The sequence below is a fragment of the Bombus affinis genome, chromosome 18 (genome assembly GCF_024516045.1).
Source record: "Bombus affinis isolate iyBomAffi1 chromosome 18, iyBomAffi1.2, whole genome shotgun sequence".
Taxonomy (NCBI): domain Eukaryota; kingdom Metazoa; phylum Arthropoda; class Insecta; order Hymenoptera; family Apidae; genus Bombus; species Bombus affinis.
In genome coordinates, this window is record NC_066361.1 from 1,739,118 (window position 1) to 1,755,392 (window position 16,275).

Consider the following 16,275-nt stretch of genomic DNA (forward strand, 5'->3'; position numbering starts at 1 on the left):
TAGGCGTGGAGGATTTTATTCGTGAAATACAAGAAGTAAGGATAATGTGTAGCGAACCAACACTATTACTGAAAATGATTAAAATAGAGAAAATTGTAGGAAAAGCCGCAATGGCAATCCGCAATATTCGTATTACCGAATTCGAATCTCTGTACGAAGCATTGAGACGTAATGTAGCTGCGCAAGTATCAGTGAGAGAACAACAGGACGAATTAAGAGGAATGAGGCAAGGATTAACCGAAAGCGTGCAAAACTATAACATCAGATTTCGAAGTGTTTTTAACAAACTCCAACACAGCATTACCAACGAGTATAGAGACGAACTAACTCGACGGGTGATGAACGAGCAATTATACATGGACTCTGTGACCGACTATGTAAGAGGCCTTCGTCCAGAAATAGGGCAGGCGCTAATGGCTAATCTCATCAAATCTCATCGAAGCAGAAAAGAAAGCAATGAATATGGAAAGATACTTTCGCGAGCACAGCTCTCGCAGACAGATGACGCGACAGACAACCGCCCCGCCATTTTATCGTAACCAGGCTTCTCATCCAGCAGACAATCGCCTCGCTATTACAAGTAACACAAATAATAAAACTCCACTCACACAAAACATTCTACCAAGAACGAACAATTTTACGAAGTTTGGGAACAGACCATTAAGCGAAAGGACGCAAGCGAAATGTCCCCAAATGCAATCGATTGGGACACCTTCCCAATCAATGCCAAAATTTTCGGATACCGCCTCAAAGAAAAGCCCCTCCAGGAATAAACCACGTTCAAGAACAATCGGAATTAACAATGCTACCTCAGGAAGATTACCCACAATACTATTACAATTACCAGGACGACCAGGATTGCGATTTCTCGTTGACTCCGGGGCAGGAATCAACTTGCTTAAACAAAGATGCTACCCAGGAAAGACAACAATACCAGACACAAAGAAATTCTCCATGGGACATTCCGAATACGAATCTAATTCCAAAGTCAAATTGAATTTGTTCGACAAAAAGATAGACTTCTCTTTAATAGATGACGATTTCCCAATTATAGAAGATGGCGTATTAGGCTTACCCGGTTTGAATCAATATCGATTCGAACTCTCCAACGAAACATTAAAATTAGATAACAACATCCTTCTGCTGCAACAAGAACCAACCCTTGCACCAGGAGAAACCATTCAAAAAATTGTATACCTCGAAGGGAAGCCAACGCCAGTGTGCTTTATCAATGGTGGTAAGTCCTCAATTCAAGTTTCTAACATTATCGAAAATACAAATACCATAGATCAAATCCAAAAATTCAAATCTTCGATTCGACTATCGCACATAGAGAAACCTCTCAGAGAACCTGTAGAAAAGATTCTTCTCTATTACATGGATGTATTTAATTTAGACAGCGAAACATTACCGTATACATCTCTTGCTAAACATTCCATTACATTGAAAGAAGATAAAATCATCAACGTAAAATCCTACCGTCCTCCCGAACACCATAAAATCGAAATAAACAAACAAATGACGGAAATGTTAGACAAAAAGATTATAGAACCCTCCGACTCTCCCTATAACTCTCCCGTCTGGGTCGTCCCAAAGAAAATCGACGCGTCGGGGAAACAAAAGTGGCGAATAGTGATTGACTTTCGGAAGTTAAACGAATTAACGGACCAAGACGCATATCCATTACCCGACATTGACGATATACTATCGCAACTAGGGAACGCAAAATATTTTTCCGCTTTAGACTTATCCTCGGGATTCCATCAAATATCCATGGATGAGAATTCGAGGAAGTACACTGCATTTAGCACACCACAAGGGCACTTCCACTATAACAGAATGCCATTCGGGCTCAAGAACGCACCCGCTACCTTTCAAAGAATGATGGACACCGCGTTAAGAGGTTTAATTAATAATCACTGTTTCGTCTATCTCGATGATATCATTATATTCGGGCAATCGATAGAGGAACATAATAAAAACTTAGCCATTATACTCCAAAGACTCAGGGAAGTAGGTCTAAAAGTACAACCGGATAAATGTGAATTCCTAAAACCCGAATTGGAATATTTAGGACACTTAGTGACAGCAAACGGAGTAAAACCTAACCTTGAAAAGATAGAAGCAGTAAAGAACTTCAAACTACCCAAAAATCCTACGGATGTAAAATCGTTCCTTGGGTTAGCCGGATACTATAGAAAATTTATTAAGAATTTCTCGAAAATTGCCAAACCGTTAACGGAACTAACTAAGAAAGACATACAATTCCACTGGACTGACAAAACACAACTTAGCTTCGATACATTAAAAGAAAGACTATGCCAAGCACCAGTACTAAAATACCCCGACTATACGAAAACATTTACGTTAACAACGGACGCCAGTAATGAAGGTCTAGGAGCCATCCTTTCACAAGACGGACACCCTTGTTGCTTCATTTTAAGGACATTAAACCCCCCTGAACGAAATTATACTACAACGGAAAAAGAATTATTGGCCATCGTTTGGGCAGTTAGAAGATTTAGGCAATATTTATTAGGCCGCAAATTCAAAATTCAAACAGACCACCAAGCCCTTAAATGGCTGCACAACTGCAAGGACCCCTCTAGTCGATTGATTCGATGGAGATTGAGATTAGAGGAATACGAATACGATATAGAGTACGTAAAAGGAAAGGAAAACGTAGCCGCTGACACCCTATCCAGAGTACACGCGATAACACAAACTGACGTTTTATTAAGACAATTCAGAGACTGGGAAAAATCAGAAGAAATACCAAAATTATTGAAACTAACATCTAACAAAGACAACTTTTTCCAATTAACAAAACCATATCTGGGCCCATATGACGAAACCGTATGGTTACAGAAAATATCAGACATACTTGAAACAAATAGAAAAATAGGAATAGGAGACAATAACTTAAACGAACAAGACAAAGCACACATAAAAAGATTTCTTTTATTTTTCAATGACCAACGCGACGACATAGAATTTGCTTACGAACCAATACAGAGTTTAAGCGAAGAGGAAATAGAACAAGTACTAAAAGAAAATCATGACTTGGTAGGACATCCCGGAATACAAAAGACGTACGACAGAATCCGAGGCAAATATGATATCCCACACCTAATAGACAGAATAAAAGGCAGAATAGGAACTTGCGCGACATGTCAAACATCAAAGACTACTCGGATAAGAGGAAAGGAGGAACCACAGATAACCGACACCCCGTTAGAATCTAACGACAAAATCGCTATGGATGTGATAGGCCCGTTGAAAAAGACCAAGATAGGAAACCAATACATTCTCTCTATACACGATGAACTAACCAAATATTTGTGCCCCTAAAAACACAACAGACCCAATCAATCTGGAATGCTTTACTGAATCATTACATTTATATATTCTCCGCACCGAAACGTATATTAACTGACAGAGGACAAAGTTTCATTAGCGAGCTAATGCAACGATACGAAGAAGCATTTAGGATCAAACACATAAAAACCACCTCATTCCATTCACAATCCAATGGAAGCCTAGAACGAACACATGCTGTAATATCCGACATGTTAAAAGCTATACAAAACGATAATGAAACAGAATGGGATCAAAACCTAAATTTTGTGTGTCTAGCATATAACACTATGGTTCATGATGCCACTGGATATACCCCTTTCGAACTAACATTTGGACACAAGGCCAATCTCCCATCTACCATATCCCAAAATCCGCAAAGAACATACGCTGATGAGGTCAGCTTCAGGAAACGAGAATGGGATGCCAAGCTACTTAAAGCCAGGGAAACTCTAATGAAGAGTAAACAAAGATACCAAAGAGATCAAAGAAAAAAAATTATTAAACCTCAATCCATTTTTAGAGAAGGAGATTTAATATTAGTTCATAATGATCATAAAAAACACAAGTTAGATACTGAATGGCTAGGGCCATACACCATTGAAAAAGTAAAAACCCCTTATTACGAAATAATGGTGAATGACTCGATTAGGAAAATACATGGTAATCGTATTAAACCTTATTTTCCAGGACGGTCTTCACCTTCTCCATAAGTAGTAGTTGTTTTTGTTTTGTCTTGTCGATTAAGACAAAGAAGAAAACACACTTTTAGCCAATTAGCCTCCATAAAACAATCCTGAAGAAACACTGAGATTTTAGAGGACCAAAATCAATCTAAGGAGGGAGGTATGTAACATAAATCACGTCAGAGACCAGGACACACACACCGCGGGCAGGATGGTGTCCCGATCGGCATACTTCGAACCCGATGGACCGATGAGGGAAACACATGGCGACCTTGGCGACAATGTATATTGGCAGAGTACCTGAGGATTCATTTATGGCCTATCGGTCCTTCCATAAAATGTTCCAGAAGCGTAACAACGGTCACGTACGCCTACAGGGTAGTGGGGATAATGAGAGAACAGATGACCGAAAGTAAAAAGATTGTAAGACTCACTCTCGTACGGTCACGGCTAGAGCTCGGAAGTGTCTTATAAGTGTATAAACGAAGGAAAAATAAAGTTTTCTTCTTCTTATAAAATTTCTCTTTTTTTTTACGTGACACAGCCATCGCAAAGTTCATGGGCATCACCACCAGCACGTCAGACTAAAAAAAATGCAACAGAGGCCTACGACCGTATGCGGAACGCCCTGCACCGTACCGACAAGTAACCACCGCCACATCAAAGACATCGTGCAGCATCTGTTTTGCAGCACGGGTTTGACAACGAGCGGTCGACGCTTTATCCCGCATCGGAAGACTGACGCCTGGCCCTGCATCGAAAACGACAAATCCGCAAATGCCGAACTTCCTCACAAACGCTCACGGAAACAATGAAAGAAATCATACCAATGTTTACAACACAAAGAAGAAACTTTATCACTGGTAAAGGGTACTTACCTCACTGGTAAGGTGGTACTTGACAAGCCAAGTACCACCACTCCACACTAACTAGTGTCGGACGACGGCAGCGCAGTGGTTAGCGCTTTAAGTTACGAACTTTCGGAACCCGAGTTCGAATCCCGGCGACCGGAGTCCGACTTTTCTTCTACGCAATTAAATTAGAAGGAAAATCAACAGTACCCCAGCAGCGACATCTACAATCATCACGGACAACACATATCATCTCAACTCTAATATAATGATCACGATCCGTTATATCCGAGGTTATCGTTGATACAATCGCACAAAATCATTCAAAATACCAATATTGTCTAAGAAAGGTAATATACACGGACTCCGGAATACGCGGCTAATTCTATTACTACTACTTCTTCCGTTTTAATTTCTCTAATTCACTCTGTTGCACTGAAGCTTCGCCAAAGATTTCTTTCACCTTGCGTGTTAGAATTTAATCTTAACGTTAAGATAAGTAATCTACGGAAGCCATAATGTTTATGTTGAAATAATGTTAGGTGATATTTATTAAACAGAATTACAGAACCCAATGTATTTAAAATATAAGTGAGTGATATGACATAATTAACAAAGTGTGCAGGTAAAGAATTTATGGATTGTTGACAGTTGGCCAGTTACTCTCAGACTGACTGTAGGTAGTGACCCATGGTCTCTTAAAGATTTTGAACCCCACTCTCTATACAGTAGTGAGTATGACCTGTGTAAGTGCTCGTTCAAATGCTTGCATAGGTGTCTGTATAAGATTATGTGTTTCTATGTGTGTAATATCGTTGTATGCCCACATTGCGCTTACGTTCTTCATCGCTCTTATTCTGTTGTTTTATTTGTAGTTTCGTTAAGAAAGCTCTGTCTCTTCGTGTTTCACGCATAGCACTTTTTATTTCTTCTTTATTCTTATACAACAATTTTTCTCTCTCAGCTTTCTCCCTGGACACAGCCTTATGTTTCTCATCGTCCTATCTGTATGTACGAAACTTAGTAACATTTTTCAATTTATAAAACGGCGTGATTTGAAATTGCAAATTCGATTTTTACATACACTGCTTCAATTCACGGCCCGTATAGTCCTAATGGTTTTGGTTTCTTCTTTTCAACCATAATGTATTCTAATTTTTTGTTCTTGAGTTCCTTCAAATCTTTTCGTAATTGCATAATACGTTTCTTCATATTTGAATCGCTCGAGTGGGCAGGGATGGTGGTGATGGGTATCCGCATTTTGCCCAAAAGCGGGAGGGCTGCATTCGAGCAATTCCTAGACGGGGTTGACAATTGCGTCAGGCGATTCCTTCGCCACCGGGTGCTCCTCTTGGGAGATTTCAGTGCTCACTCCACTGAATGGGGGGGGCAGGACGAATGCATGTGGGCTAGCGTTGTCATAGTGGGCTGTGGAACTCGGGCTCCTGTTGGTGAACAGGGGCACCACTGAGTGAACGACCCGCGACGCATTTACACGGGTCGCAGGCTGGAAAGTGTCCGAGGAGGTTGAGTCACTCGCGGACCACCTCTATATATTTACGGGGGTGGATGATATTTCACCAAGGTGAAAGGTTAAGGAAAGAGACAGACATCTACTCGAAGCGGCCGATATAGCGGTTACCTGAAGTGGATGCCGCCACGAGGGAATCAGGCGTGGAAGAGGGGGCTGAGAGCCTCCGCTGAGATATGGAGGCGGTGTGTGACGCATCCATGCGGCGATCCATACCTAGTGTAAGACGGGGTGGTGCCATTTATTGGTGGATACTTGATGTCGCAGAGCTCAGGATTGGACGTGTTCGGACTCAAATGCGGTAACAGAGAGTTCGCCGAAGACGGCTTTGCAACGAGGAAGAGATCTCTCACTGCTACAATACGTATCGCAAGATACGTTACTTGTTGCAGAGGGAGATCAAGTATGCCAAGGCCCGGGCTTGGTTGGACCTCGTCAAAGCAGTTAAGTTCGATCCTTGTCGGAGCCCATACGGAGCAGTTATGAAAAAGCTTCTCCCGAGCTCCCCCCTGTAACGGCAGAAATCGAGTCGGCGCTGCTGCTGGAAGTCATTAAGATGCTTTTCTCCCCACAAGATGACGTCGCACCAGAACAAACACAAACAACATCTTGGGCAGTGGAATGGGAGGACAAATGGCTAGTCACGGAGGAAGAGCTGCAGGAAGTGACCAGAAGAATGGCCTTCCGCGACGTGCCGCCGGATCCGGACGGACTCTCAGACCGGGTTTGGGTGGAAATAATGAGGGTTATGGTTTCCCAACTTCGGCGCCTCTGTACGGGATGTTGAAGGAAGGAATCTATTCCCGGGCGTGGTGGATGACTGGTCTTACTCCATAAAGAACGCCGACCGATAATATCGTCATCCAGGTACCGTCTGATGTTAGGCAGGAAATGGCGAAGGTAGATGCATTTCGGAGGTCGATTGCGGAACAATCAAAAAGAAAAATAATTTCACCGGCGGATGGCAGTAAGGTCGCGGCGGTGGCTAAGAGACCAAGAAGAGTAGAGCCAACGTACGCGGAGATATGTGGAGGGACGGTGGCCTCCGATTACTCCGAAAGAGAAAGGAGTGACTCCGACGGGTGGTACGTCGTTGAAAGAAGAAGGAGGAAAGAGAAAAGACGAAGACCACCGGAGTCGTTATCGGTAGGTGAGAAAGCGAGTGGAAGAGACAGCGGCGGAGCCGGTAAAAGGATACTCCCGGGAAGGAGAAGAAAGGAAGCCATCCTGATCAAGGTTGATGAGGGCCGCGAGTGGATGAAGATATACAGGAAGATCATGGCGGTGAGAAGTACCATTGTGGGTACCACCGGCATGAGGAAGACGAAGGCCGGCCACATTCTAATAGAATTTGACAGAAAAGTCGCGGCAAATGAAGTGGCCGAGAAGCTCAAAGTGGCTCTCAGCGACAAATGAAGGTATCGGCCTTGGTGGAAAGAGCGATCGTTCAAGTTAAAAATATTGGTCCGCTAACTGACAAAGAAGGGTTAGTGAAAGTTATTAGAAGGGATTGGGGGATATCCCCGGCCGATCAAGTGGAAGTAAAGGCGTTAAGGATGGCGCCGTGGGGAACGGGTAAGAACGGACCTGACGATAGCGTTGGCCAAACATGCAACAGTGCTTTAAGTGTCACATGCTGGGGCATACAGCAGCAAGATGTAAGGTGGTGTGCGCTGGTAGCGGTATACAGTACCCAGGCTCCCTGGGACCGTAGGGGTTAGAGATTACGCCCAACCATCGCACAAGGCACCCAGTACTTTGCTCCCTGGAATAGCTAAGCCTGCAGGGGCTGTCGCTCGTCTCAGGTCGAACGGGGCACATTCTAAGCCCTCATGTCTCACCAGGACGGTTCCGGAGCAGGTGGGATGCTGCTCACCCGTCGAAGGCCATTCGGTAGAGCCAATCACCTTAACTCGGCGCTCTTGCCAGCATCTTGGCCATCAACCACTGCCATCACGAGTCCAAACAATTTGGCTATAATCTATGATTCTCGAAAGCGAGGCTCACACTTCCGAGGTACCCCCTCGTAAGAATTAAAATTTAATGTTACCCTCAAATTGATAACAATTTCTGGTAACACCATGATAACACTAATAAATAAATAGTTACAAGTGTATATAATAAATATATCCAATAAGTTCTTATTTACAATTTAAGTTAAATAAATAAATTAATAGACAATGAATAAAATCTCTCTGGGACGTTCCTTTAATCATCTGTGGCGGCACATGAGCACGAAACTTTCCAACGGCTTCGCGACACAAAGCGCTATATCTTCAAAGCGTAAGGCCGTCGCGCCTAATGTGCCATCGATATTCCTATGGTTCTTCCGCCGAATGTTTGGAAGAATGCACGCGCGGCAACCGCCGCGGTACATCTAATAAACGCGTGTGTAGTAGGAATATCGAAGGGCAACTAAGAAAAGAATCCGTTTGGTTTTCGAACAAAGAGTCATTCTGCCTCAAGCCGCGAAGTGCGAAAGGTTCAGTATCATAGCGAAGCAAACACAAGCCGAGATACGCGATTATAAACTCTCGATGGTTAATCATAAGTGTGAATTGTATGAATTGTTGACTCGTTGATTGTTACAAGTAATAAACTTTTTGTTGAACATCGGAGTATTCCTTCTGCACCTATCACGACATACCACCTCACATCCATAAAAATGTTGCACAACTCTATAGAGCTTCTTAAAAAATTTAACAGGATTGTTTTAATATCTTTGTCAGCGATTCCTAATCGCTTGAGGACCCTCTCAGTGTTAGGCACCTTGCCTATTGCGCCTCTACTGCCCAAGACCACCGGAAGAACCTCTCCTCCACTTGCATTAAACAAATCTTTAAGTGCTTTGAGGCACGGCCGATACTTATTAATTTTTTCCTTTTCTGCCTTGGCAAGGTAGTCTTTGTTCTCGTAGCGGACAGTAACGTCGACCACGAGAACCCTTTCCCCGTTTTTGACTACGAGGTCCGGTTTCTATAGACTACCTCCGGCCTTAATTGTCGGCTCTACGAATACATCATTGTTCTTGTTATTCTTTAGTCTATCTTCGAGGAGAGATTTTACTTCATCGTGCCTCTTGATTCTTAAACCTTTGGTGTGCTGACACAGCCCGAGTATATGTCCAAGGGTCTCGTGCTGGGCTCGACATCTTCGACATTTAACATCAATATTTTTGTCGGCCCGTGTCAGCACCGATCTTGTACCAAAGGTATTCGTTTTTAATCTAAGGGCATCGATGAATCTCGATGGCTTGAGCAGACTGTGATCCTCAAGCCACAGGTTGCCAGTCTTATTCTTAATGAAGTCAGAAACGCCTTGTCCTTGACTTCTTAAATCAGCCCATTGGCTGATGTGATCCTTTCTTAGACGCTTTCTTGCTTTCTCGACATCCTCCAAGGAGGCTGGCCAATTGATCCGTAAGGAGTTGGCCATCATTTTTAATTTTTTGTTGGCTGCCTCATCTATTAAACTGCGACTGCTGGATCGACCGAGTTCGCGATCTTAATAGCACTTTTAAGAGAACCGAGTTTAATTATATGTTCGAATCTCGGTACTCCTAATCCCCCACAGGCCTTGGGGGTATAAAAGAAGCCTATAGCCGTGGAAGGCATTAAATGCAGCATGGTTTTGATTTCCTGTCTGACCTCGCTGTCCAATAATTTTAGAACGGTGTCGCTCGGCGGGCTCACGAGTAAATGGTAAATGTAGCGAGGGAAGACGTATTTAATTAATAGTTCCAGCTTATGGCCCGGCTTAAGGGAGAGTTTCCTCACCCTTTTCACCACGCTCAGAAGATCTGGAACGATTACACCGCAGTGAACGCCTTTCCAGGGTCCGATTTTGGCGCCAAGGTATTTAAAAGCCTCGTCGGGATCTACTGTTGGTATTGTTTTATTCCCGATTTTAAGTTCTGGTTCTTTGATGAACCAAGTATCTTTCTTTGTCACCACCTCGAAGGTTTGGCATTTCTCAATTGACAAGCTCATTTGGAGGCTTTGCAAATAATCCATAAGTACGTTCACTTGGTGCTGTGCTTCCCTCGCGTCCGCTCCGAGTAGAACGACATCGTCTGCGAAGGCCAGAACAGGCACTTTGCGATATTCATTAATTTTTACTGCATTGCTTTGCTCTTCGATCTCTTCCAGCAAAGGCTCTAAACATAAATTGAATAGCAAGAGCGACAGAGGATCGCCTTGCTTGACTCCTCGACGGATCATACTCTCGACCCCGCCATCTTTGGTTTTTATATTTGCTTTAATATTCTGATACATATCGCCGATCAGATCGACGATAGGGGCAGGCACACCCTTTCTGGCCAGACAAGGTTTTAAAGCGGCGTGAGGCACTGTATCAAAAGCTTTCGAGATATCCACTATAGTGAATATCCCGCCGCTATTTATTTTGCTGTAATAAAGGGCAGACTTTAAAAGCTCGATGTTGATTTTACATCCACTTTCGGACGTAAAACCCTTTTGCTGCATATTTAATACAATGCCTCTTCTGATCCTCCCGTCGATAATGGAGGAGAAGATTCGGCCTAAAATTGGACTTATCGTAATTGGTCGCCAGTTCTCGACCAGGCTGCTTCGCTTGTCAGCTTTTGGAATAAGGGTTGTTCTATTTTCCTTCCGTACGGAAGGAAAATGAGAACAATAAGCGAGCATGTTGTAAATTTTGGCCAATATGACGAGCAGGCCGGGAATGGTTAGATGGTCTCTTTGTAAACCATCCGGTCCTACCGCAGCCTTTTTTCTTATTTTACCGATCTTCTCCCCTACATCCTCAGCTGTTATCGGCGGAAAGATCTCGGATAGGGATAGGTTGGGGGCTCTCGTGACTGGAATCGGGAGCCCATCGGGAATACGTGGAGCCCACTTGTCCCCACAGTTTTTCGTAAAGCCCCCTCACTTCCTCAGATCCGGGAGGTTGCCTGGCTGGTTCGAGAAATGCCTGATCATTATTGACCACGGCATCAGCCAGTCTCCTTGGACATTCGCGAAACAATTCCTGGCAGTGCGTAGGAATTCCATGTGCGTAGGAAAATCGCTTCCGTGAATTCCTGTTCTTTTTTCTGTTATTAGCTACTCATTTTTGTACTTTTGAATCCGTTTGGTTTTTATGCTTTTTAAAATTAATTATAAACTCGTATAGAGTTGTGCGTATAAATTGATCGAGTCTCTCTTTTAGTGCCTCTCGATCATTTTTGTAAACGTCCCAGACGACGAACAACTGATCGTTAACCTCCCTTAAAACAGGGCGCACCTCGGTTTTCTTGTCAATTTCGCTTTTGAGTAAGAGCCTCCATTCTTGGGTAGACGCTCCTTCGTCAATTATTATCTCGCGGCGGCCTTCAGGCGTTCCAAAATTTGCGTTGCCTGAACCAACGAGATCGCACCTTCCCTCTGTTACTAATGAGGCAGCCTCTTGGGAGCTCCCCTCACCAACTAAGTTTAACTTTTTCTCTGGTAGTTAATCTGATCTATGGTATTAGTGGTGAGGTGCTTGCTGATTTCTTTATTAGGGTATTTATGACACTTATACATTTCCCAGAGCCCCTTCAAGAGTGCTACCTCTTCCACTTTCCAATTTTTTGTCGTTTCTGGGGAGGTCCGCTCCCCTTCTTTTTATATTTCTGACGGCAGGGTGCGCATGCCGTTCGAGGGTGGATAGCCCTCTACGCGACCCGAAGCTCATTGGACAGGCCTCGCACTGAAACTCTCCTGTTATGGCCTGGCTGCTAGAGCCACTACACTTAGGTATGTGGCACCTAGCCCCATGAAGCTTCGAGAAGCCTTTCGAACAGTTGGCGCAAATCCAGTATATAGGGGATTCCGGATGGTGTTGAGTTAGGTGCCTGTCCAGGTCCGACAGATTTAAGAAGAGAAGGTTTACTTCCCTTTTCTCACATACTGGACAGGCGACCTGATTGCCCACGAGCGGCACCATTATAATACTCATAGCCGGGGATAAAGCCTGGTCGTCATCAATGGTCCCCTCCAAAGCGGATAAATCCGCCACAGCGCCTCCGGGAGACACTGCGTCCGAGGCAGCATCTTCAAACTTATCGAATTTTTTATACTTTATTTGTATTCTGCTCGACGGTCCTTTCCGTTATTCACTCATGTCCGTTGCATTGCCAGGTCGTCATCAGCACGAAGGAACGAGTTCCTTAGTTACATGCAGACTCCATTTCTTCCTTCCTTAAGAGACTTAAGAGACTTCCTTAAGAGAGTCATAGTTACTCCCGCCGTTTACCCGCACTTTTTTGAATTTGTTCACGTTGACATTCAAAGCACTGGGCAGAAATCTCATTGCGTCAACACCCTTGGGGCCCATCGCAATGCTTTGTTTTAATTAGATAGTCGGACTCCCCCAGTCCGTGCCAGTTCTGAGCTGAGCGTTGAATGGCGGCCGAAGAAAACGACCGCGACGGTAAAACGGCCGCGGAAGCCTCGCAGCAAGGGAGATCCGCGGGAGGCCAAGGCACGGGACCGAGCTCGGATCTGGGGTGCGCGACAATATCCCCGGAGAGAAATACGCCGCGTCTCGTTCAGCTCGCCCAGGCCCGGCACGTCAGCCAAACCCGCTTCCCGACCAAGCCCGACACGCCCCGCTCCTCAGAGCCAATCATTATTCCGAAGTTACGGATCCAATTTGCCGACTAGGGGCTCTTTACCTTGGAGACCTGTTGCGGATATGGGTACGAACCGGTGCAACACCTCCACGTGGCCCTCTCCTGGATTTTCAAGGTCCGAGGGGAAGATCCAGACACCACCGCAACTGCGGTGCTCTTCGCGTTCCAAACCCTATCTCCCTGCTAGAGGTTTCCAGGGTACTCGAAGGCGAACGGGCAGGCGAGACAGTAGAAAAAGCGCCCCAGGAATATCAAGGTCCTGCAAATAAATCTCAATAGGTGCAGGCTTGCCCAGGATCTTATGGAAAGGTACGCGTGCGAGTATGGAGTGGACATAGTGGTCATTTCCGAACCCTACAGGCGATTGCCGCATTGGTTTAACGAAATGACCGGAGTGGCATCGCTATGGGTCACTCTATTCAATGGGAGGCAAGCCATGAGCGGGACTAGGATCTGTGGAAACGGAATGGTCGGTGTTATGGTAGAAAGCACAATGTGCATCAGCGGTTATTGCTCCCCGAACTTACGGAAAGAGGAATTTGAGAGGTACATGGAGGAGTTGGAGTCGGTGATAAAGGAGGGGAAGACAAGGGCTCCGCAGACGATGGTGGCGGTGACTTCAACTCGAAATTTACAGTGTGAGGAGGTAGGAAGTCGGAGCCTAGAGGAACGTATTTGCTGGATGCAGTCACGAGGTACCTGATACCGACGGGACGATAAGGACGACGGGAGCTTGTTCGTTTAGTAGAAATGGTAGAAAGACCTTCCCGGATATTGTAAGCGTAAATGGACGGATGAGGCGGAAATAGAAGAGTAGTATGGTTACGGCATGATACTCCGCCACTGATCATTTTTATTTGCTGCATCGTTTTATGGAAGATGGGAGAAGGAGAGCCGGGGGTAGGATCCGTTTTAAATACTCGATGAAAAATTTTGTCGAGGAAAGATTCCTGAAGAAATTGGAAAAAATGACAAATTTTAACGACAAGGACGACTCGACATACGGCGATCGCTTCCAGAAGGTATTGGAACGTACGTGTGTCGAGGAATTGAAGACGATTGTACCCTCACGAGGAAGAGGAGTCGTAAACTATTGGTGGAGCGACGAGTTGTCCGATCTGAGACGGACAACTCTGAAGCTCAGTAGAAAAGCGCAAAAGGCAGTGGCTGCGGGAAGTGACAGCGCTGGCCTCGTAAGCGAATACAAAGAGGTGAGAAGAGAACTGAGTAGGGCAATCGTGTGTAGTAAGGAAGAAAGATGGAAGGAGTTCCTCGCGACCCTGGAGCAGGACCCCTGGGGGAGGCCGTACCTGGTAGTAAGAGCTAAGATTACTCGGGGCGGGCCTCCAGAGAGTCTTAGCAGAGGCAGTGTCGCGGGGATTCTGGACGACCTCTTCGTTACGCACCTGGAGAGACAGATAGAGGATGGGTGCGGCGCCCGCATCTCGAGGATACAGGACGATAATCCGTATGACCTGCGAATTACGGAAGAGGACTTGCGGATCGCCTGGAGGAGGTGCGATCCGAAGAAGGTCGCGGATGTTGATGGGGTCCCGGTTCGAGTGATCAAGTCCATCATAGATCAACGCCCATAGATCAAAGCAGCCAACGGCTGCTCCTTTCCTTATTCAACGGTATCTACAGGAGTGGTTGGATTCCGGCGGTGTGGAGGATAGCGAGGGTGATGCTTTTGCCAAAACCGGCAAAGGACCCACTGCTATCTTCCTCCTATAGAGCGATCAGCATACTGCCGGCGTTGCGTAAGGTATGGGAGCATACGTGCAAGATGCACATCGAGAAGTGCCTGGAGAGGGACCCTTTCCATAAAGATCAATACGGGCTCAGAAGAAGTAGATCGACCATCGACACGCCTAGGAGAGTGTGCGGGATCGCGGAATGTTGCAGAGGAAGGGGCATAGTTTGTGTCATGGTTGCCCTATACATTAAGAACGCCTTCTACACTCTAAGGTAGAGGATGATATTGGAGGAGACGAGGGATAGACGCTTACCAGGCCAGCTGATGAGAATTCTGGAAGACTATCTGTCAGCAAGGAGAATAGTAGCCCATTGCCCAGAAGGAAAGATAAAGAGGTACATGTTTGCGGGGGTGCCTCAGGGATTGGTCTTAGGCCCTTTGTTATGGAACCTAGTCTACGACGGACTCCTGAGGGCACTGGACTCTCTAAAGGATGTGGACGCGGTAGCGTTCACGGATGACTTGGCCCTGATCATTACGGCAAGGAAGATGAAGAGATCGGGGACAGGGTTCGCGGTCTGGTGGAGAGGGCGATGTTATGGTGCAACGACGCAGGTCTTCAGCTGGCAACAGAGAAGACTGAAGTTATTTCATTGACAGGGAAGAGAATTCCGAAGATTTTTAACATAGAGGTCGGTGGTGGTAAAATCACCACCAAAGAAGAGATCAAATATCTGGGAGTAACGCTGGACAACGCCAGAAAATACTCCTCGCACTTGGAGAAGACATGCAACAAGGCGGAGAGATTCGCGAACGCGATTAGGGGTCTCCTGCTTAACGTGAAGAGACCCGCCGATTCAATGAGGAAATTATATTATGGAGTATGGGAATCGGTGGTGTTGTACGCGGCGCCGATATGAGCATCTGCCCTGGAGAAGGGTAAGAATAAGAAGATGATGGTTAGTGTCCAGAAGGTGGCACTGGCGAGTACATCGACCGCATATAAGACAGTGTCGCATGGGGCGCTATGTCTGTTAACGGGCAGTATGCCCATACATATAAAGGCTAAGCTCAAGTACGAGGAGTATGATGCCAAGAGAAGGCTGGAAGAGGAAGGGATGGCGGACAGGCATATCTGGTTAGAAGATAAAAAGAGAATCAAGCAGGTGGCTGAGGACAGGTGGCGGATCGAATGGGCGTTCCACAATCCCAACAATTGGACCCGGAGGTTGATCAGTGATCCTTTGATCTTCGCGAGAAGGAAAAGAAGGATCAATCACTACGTTATGCAAAGCCTCACCGGACATTGAATTTTTAATTCGTACCGGTGTAGGATCGGGAAAGTGACCAGCTCGAGATGCTGGGATTGTGGAGACGATCCGGACGATGCCGAGCATGTCCTCTTTAAGTGCCCCAGATGAATCGAGGATAGGGCTGCACTCGAGATTGAATTCGGGATCGAGTGGACCGTGGAAGCGGACATCGTGACGAGGTTGGCCGAGGATGATCGGGCGTGG

The 16,275-nt window shown here is 45.5% G+C and overlaps 2 protein-coding genes across 2 annotated transcripts; both read left to right on the forward strand.

The window, feature by feature from the left end:
• The first annotated feature begins 429 nt into the window (after positions 1 to 429).
• Positions 430 to 4,084, forward strand: LOC126926617 (uncharacterized). The gene is made up of 2 exons (XM_050743019.1): positions 430 to 1,237; positions 3,637 to 4,084. Exons 1-2 carry the CDS (start codon positions 457 to 459, stop codon positions 4,068 to 4,070), a joined length of 1,215 nt encoding a protein of 404 aa, XP_050598976.1. The 5' UTR covers positions 430 to 456; the 3' UTR covers positions 4,071 to 4,084.
• An 11,627-nt stretch (positions 4,085 to 15,711) lies between these two features.
• On the forward strand, positions 15,712 to 16,068 carry LOC126926593 (uncharacterized). The gene has a single exon (XM_050742961.1). The coding sequence runs from the start codon at positions 15,712 to 15,714 to the stop codon at positions 16,066 to 16,068; it is 357 nt and encodes a 118-aa protein (XP_050598918.1).
• Positions 16,069 to 16,275: the final 207 nt, after the last annotated feature.

What these genes read in the sequence shown, in the direction of transcription:
- LOC126926593 (XM_050742961.1), top strand. Translation starts at nt 15,712, where the DNA reads ATGATGGTTAGTGTCCAGAAGGTGGCACTGGCGAGTACATCGACCGCA.
- LOC126926617 (XM_050743019.1), top strand. Translation starts at nt 457, where the DNA reads ATGAATATGGAAAGATACTTTCGCGAGCACAGCTCTCGCAGACAGATG. An exon ending in AGTGTGCTTTATCAATGGTG is followed by an intron (nt 1,238 to 3,636) that starts GTAAGTCCTCAA and finishes TTGTGTGTCTAG; the next exon opens with CATATAACACTATGGTTCAT.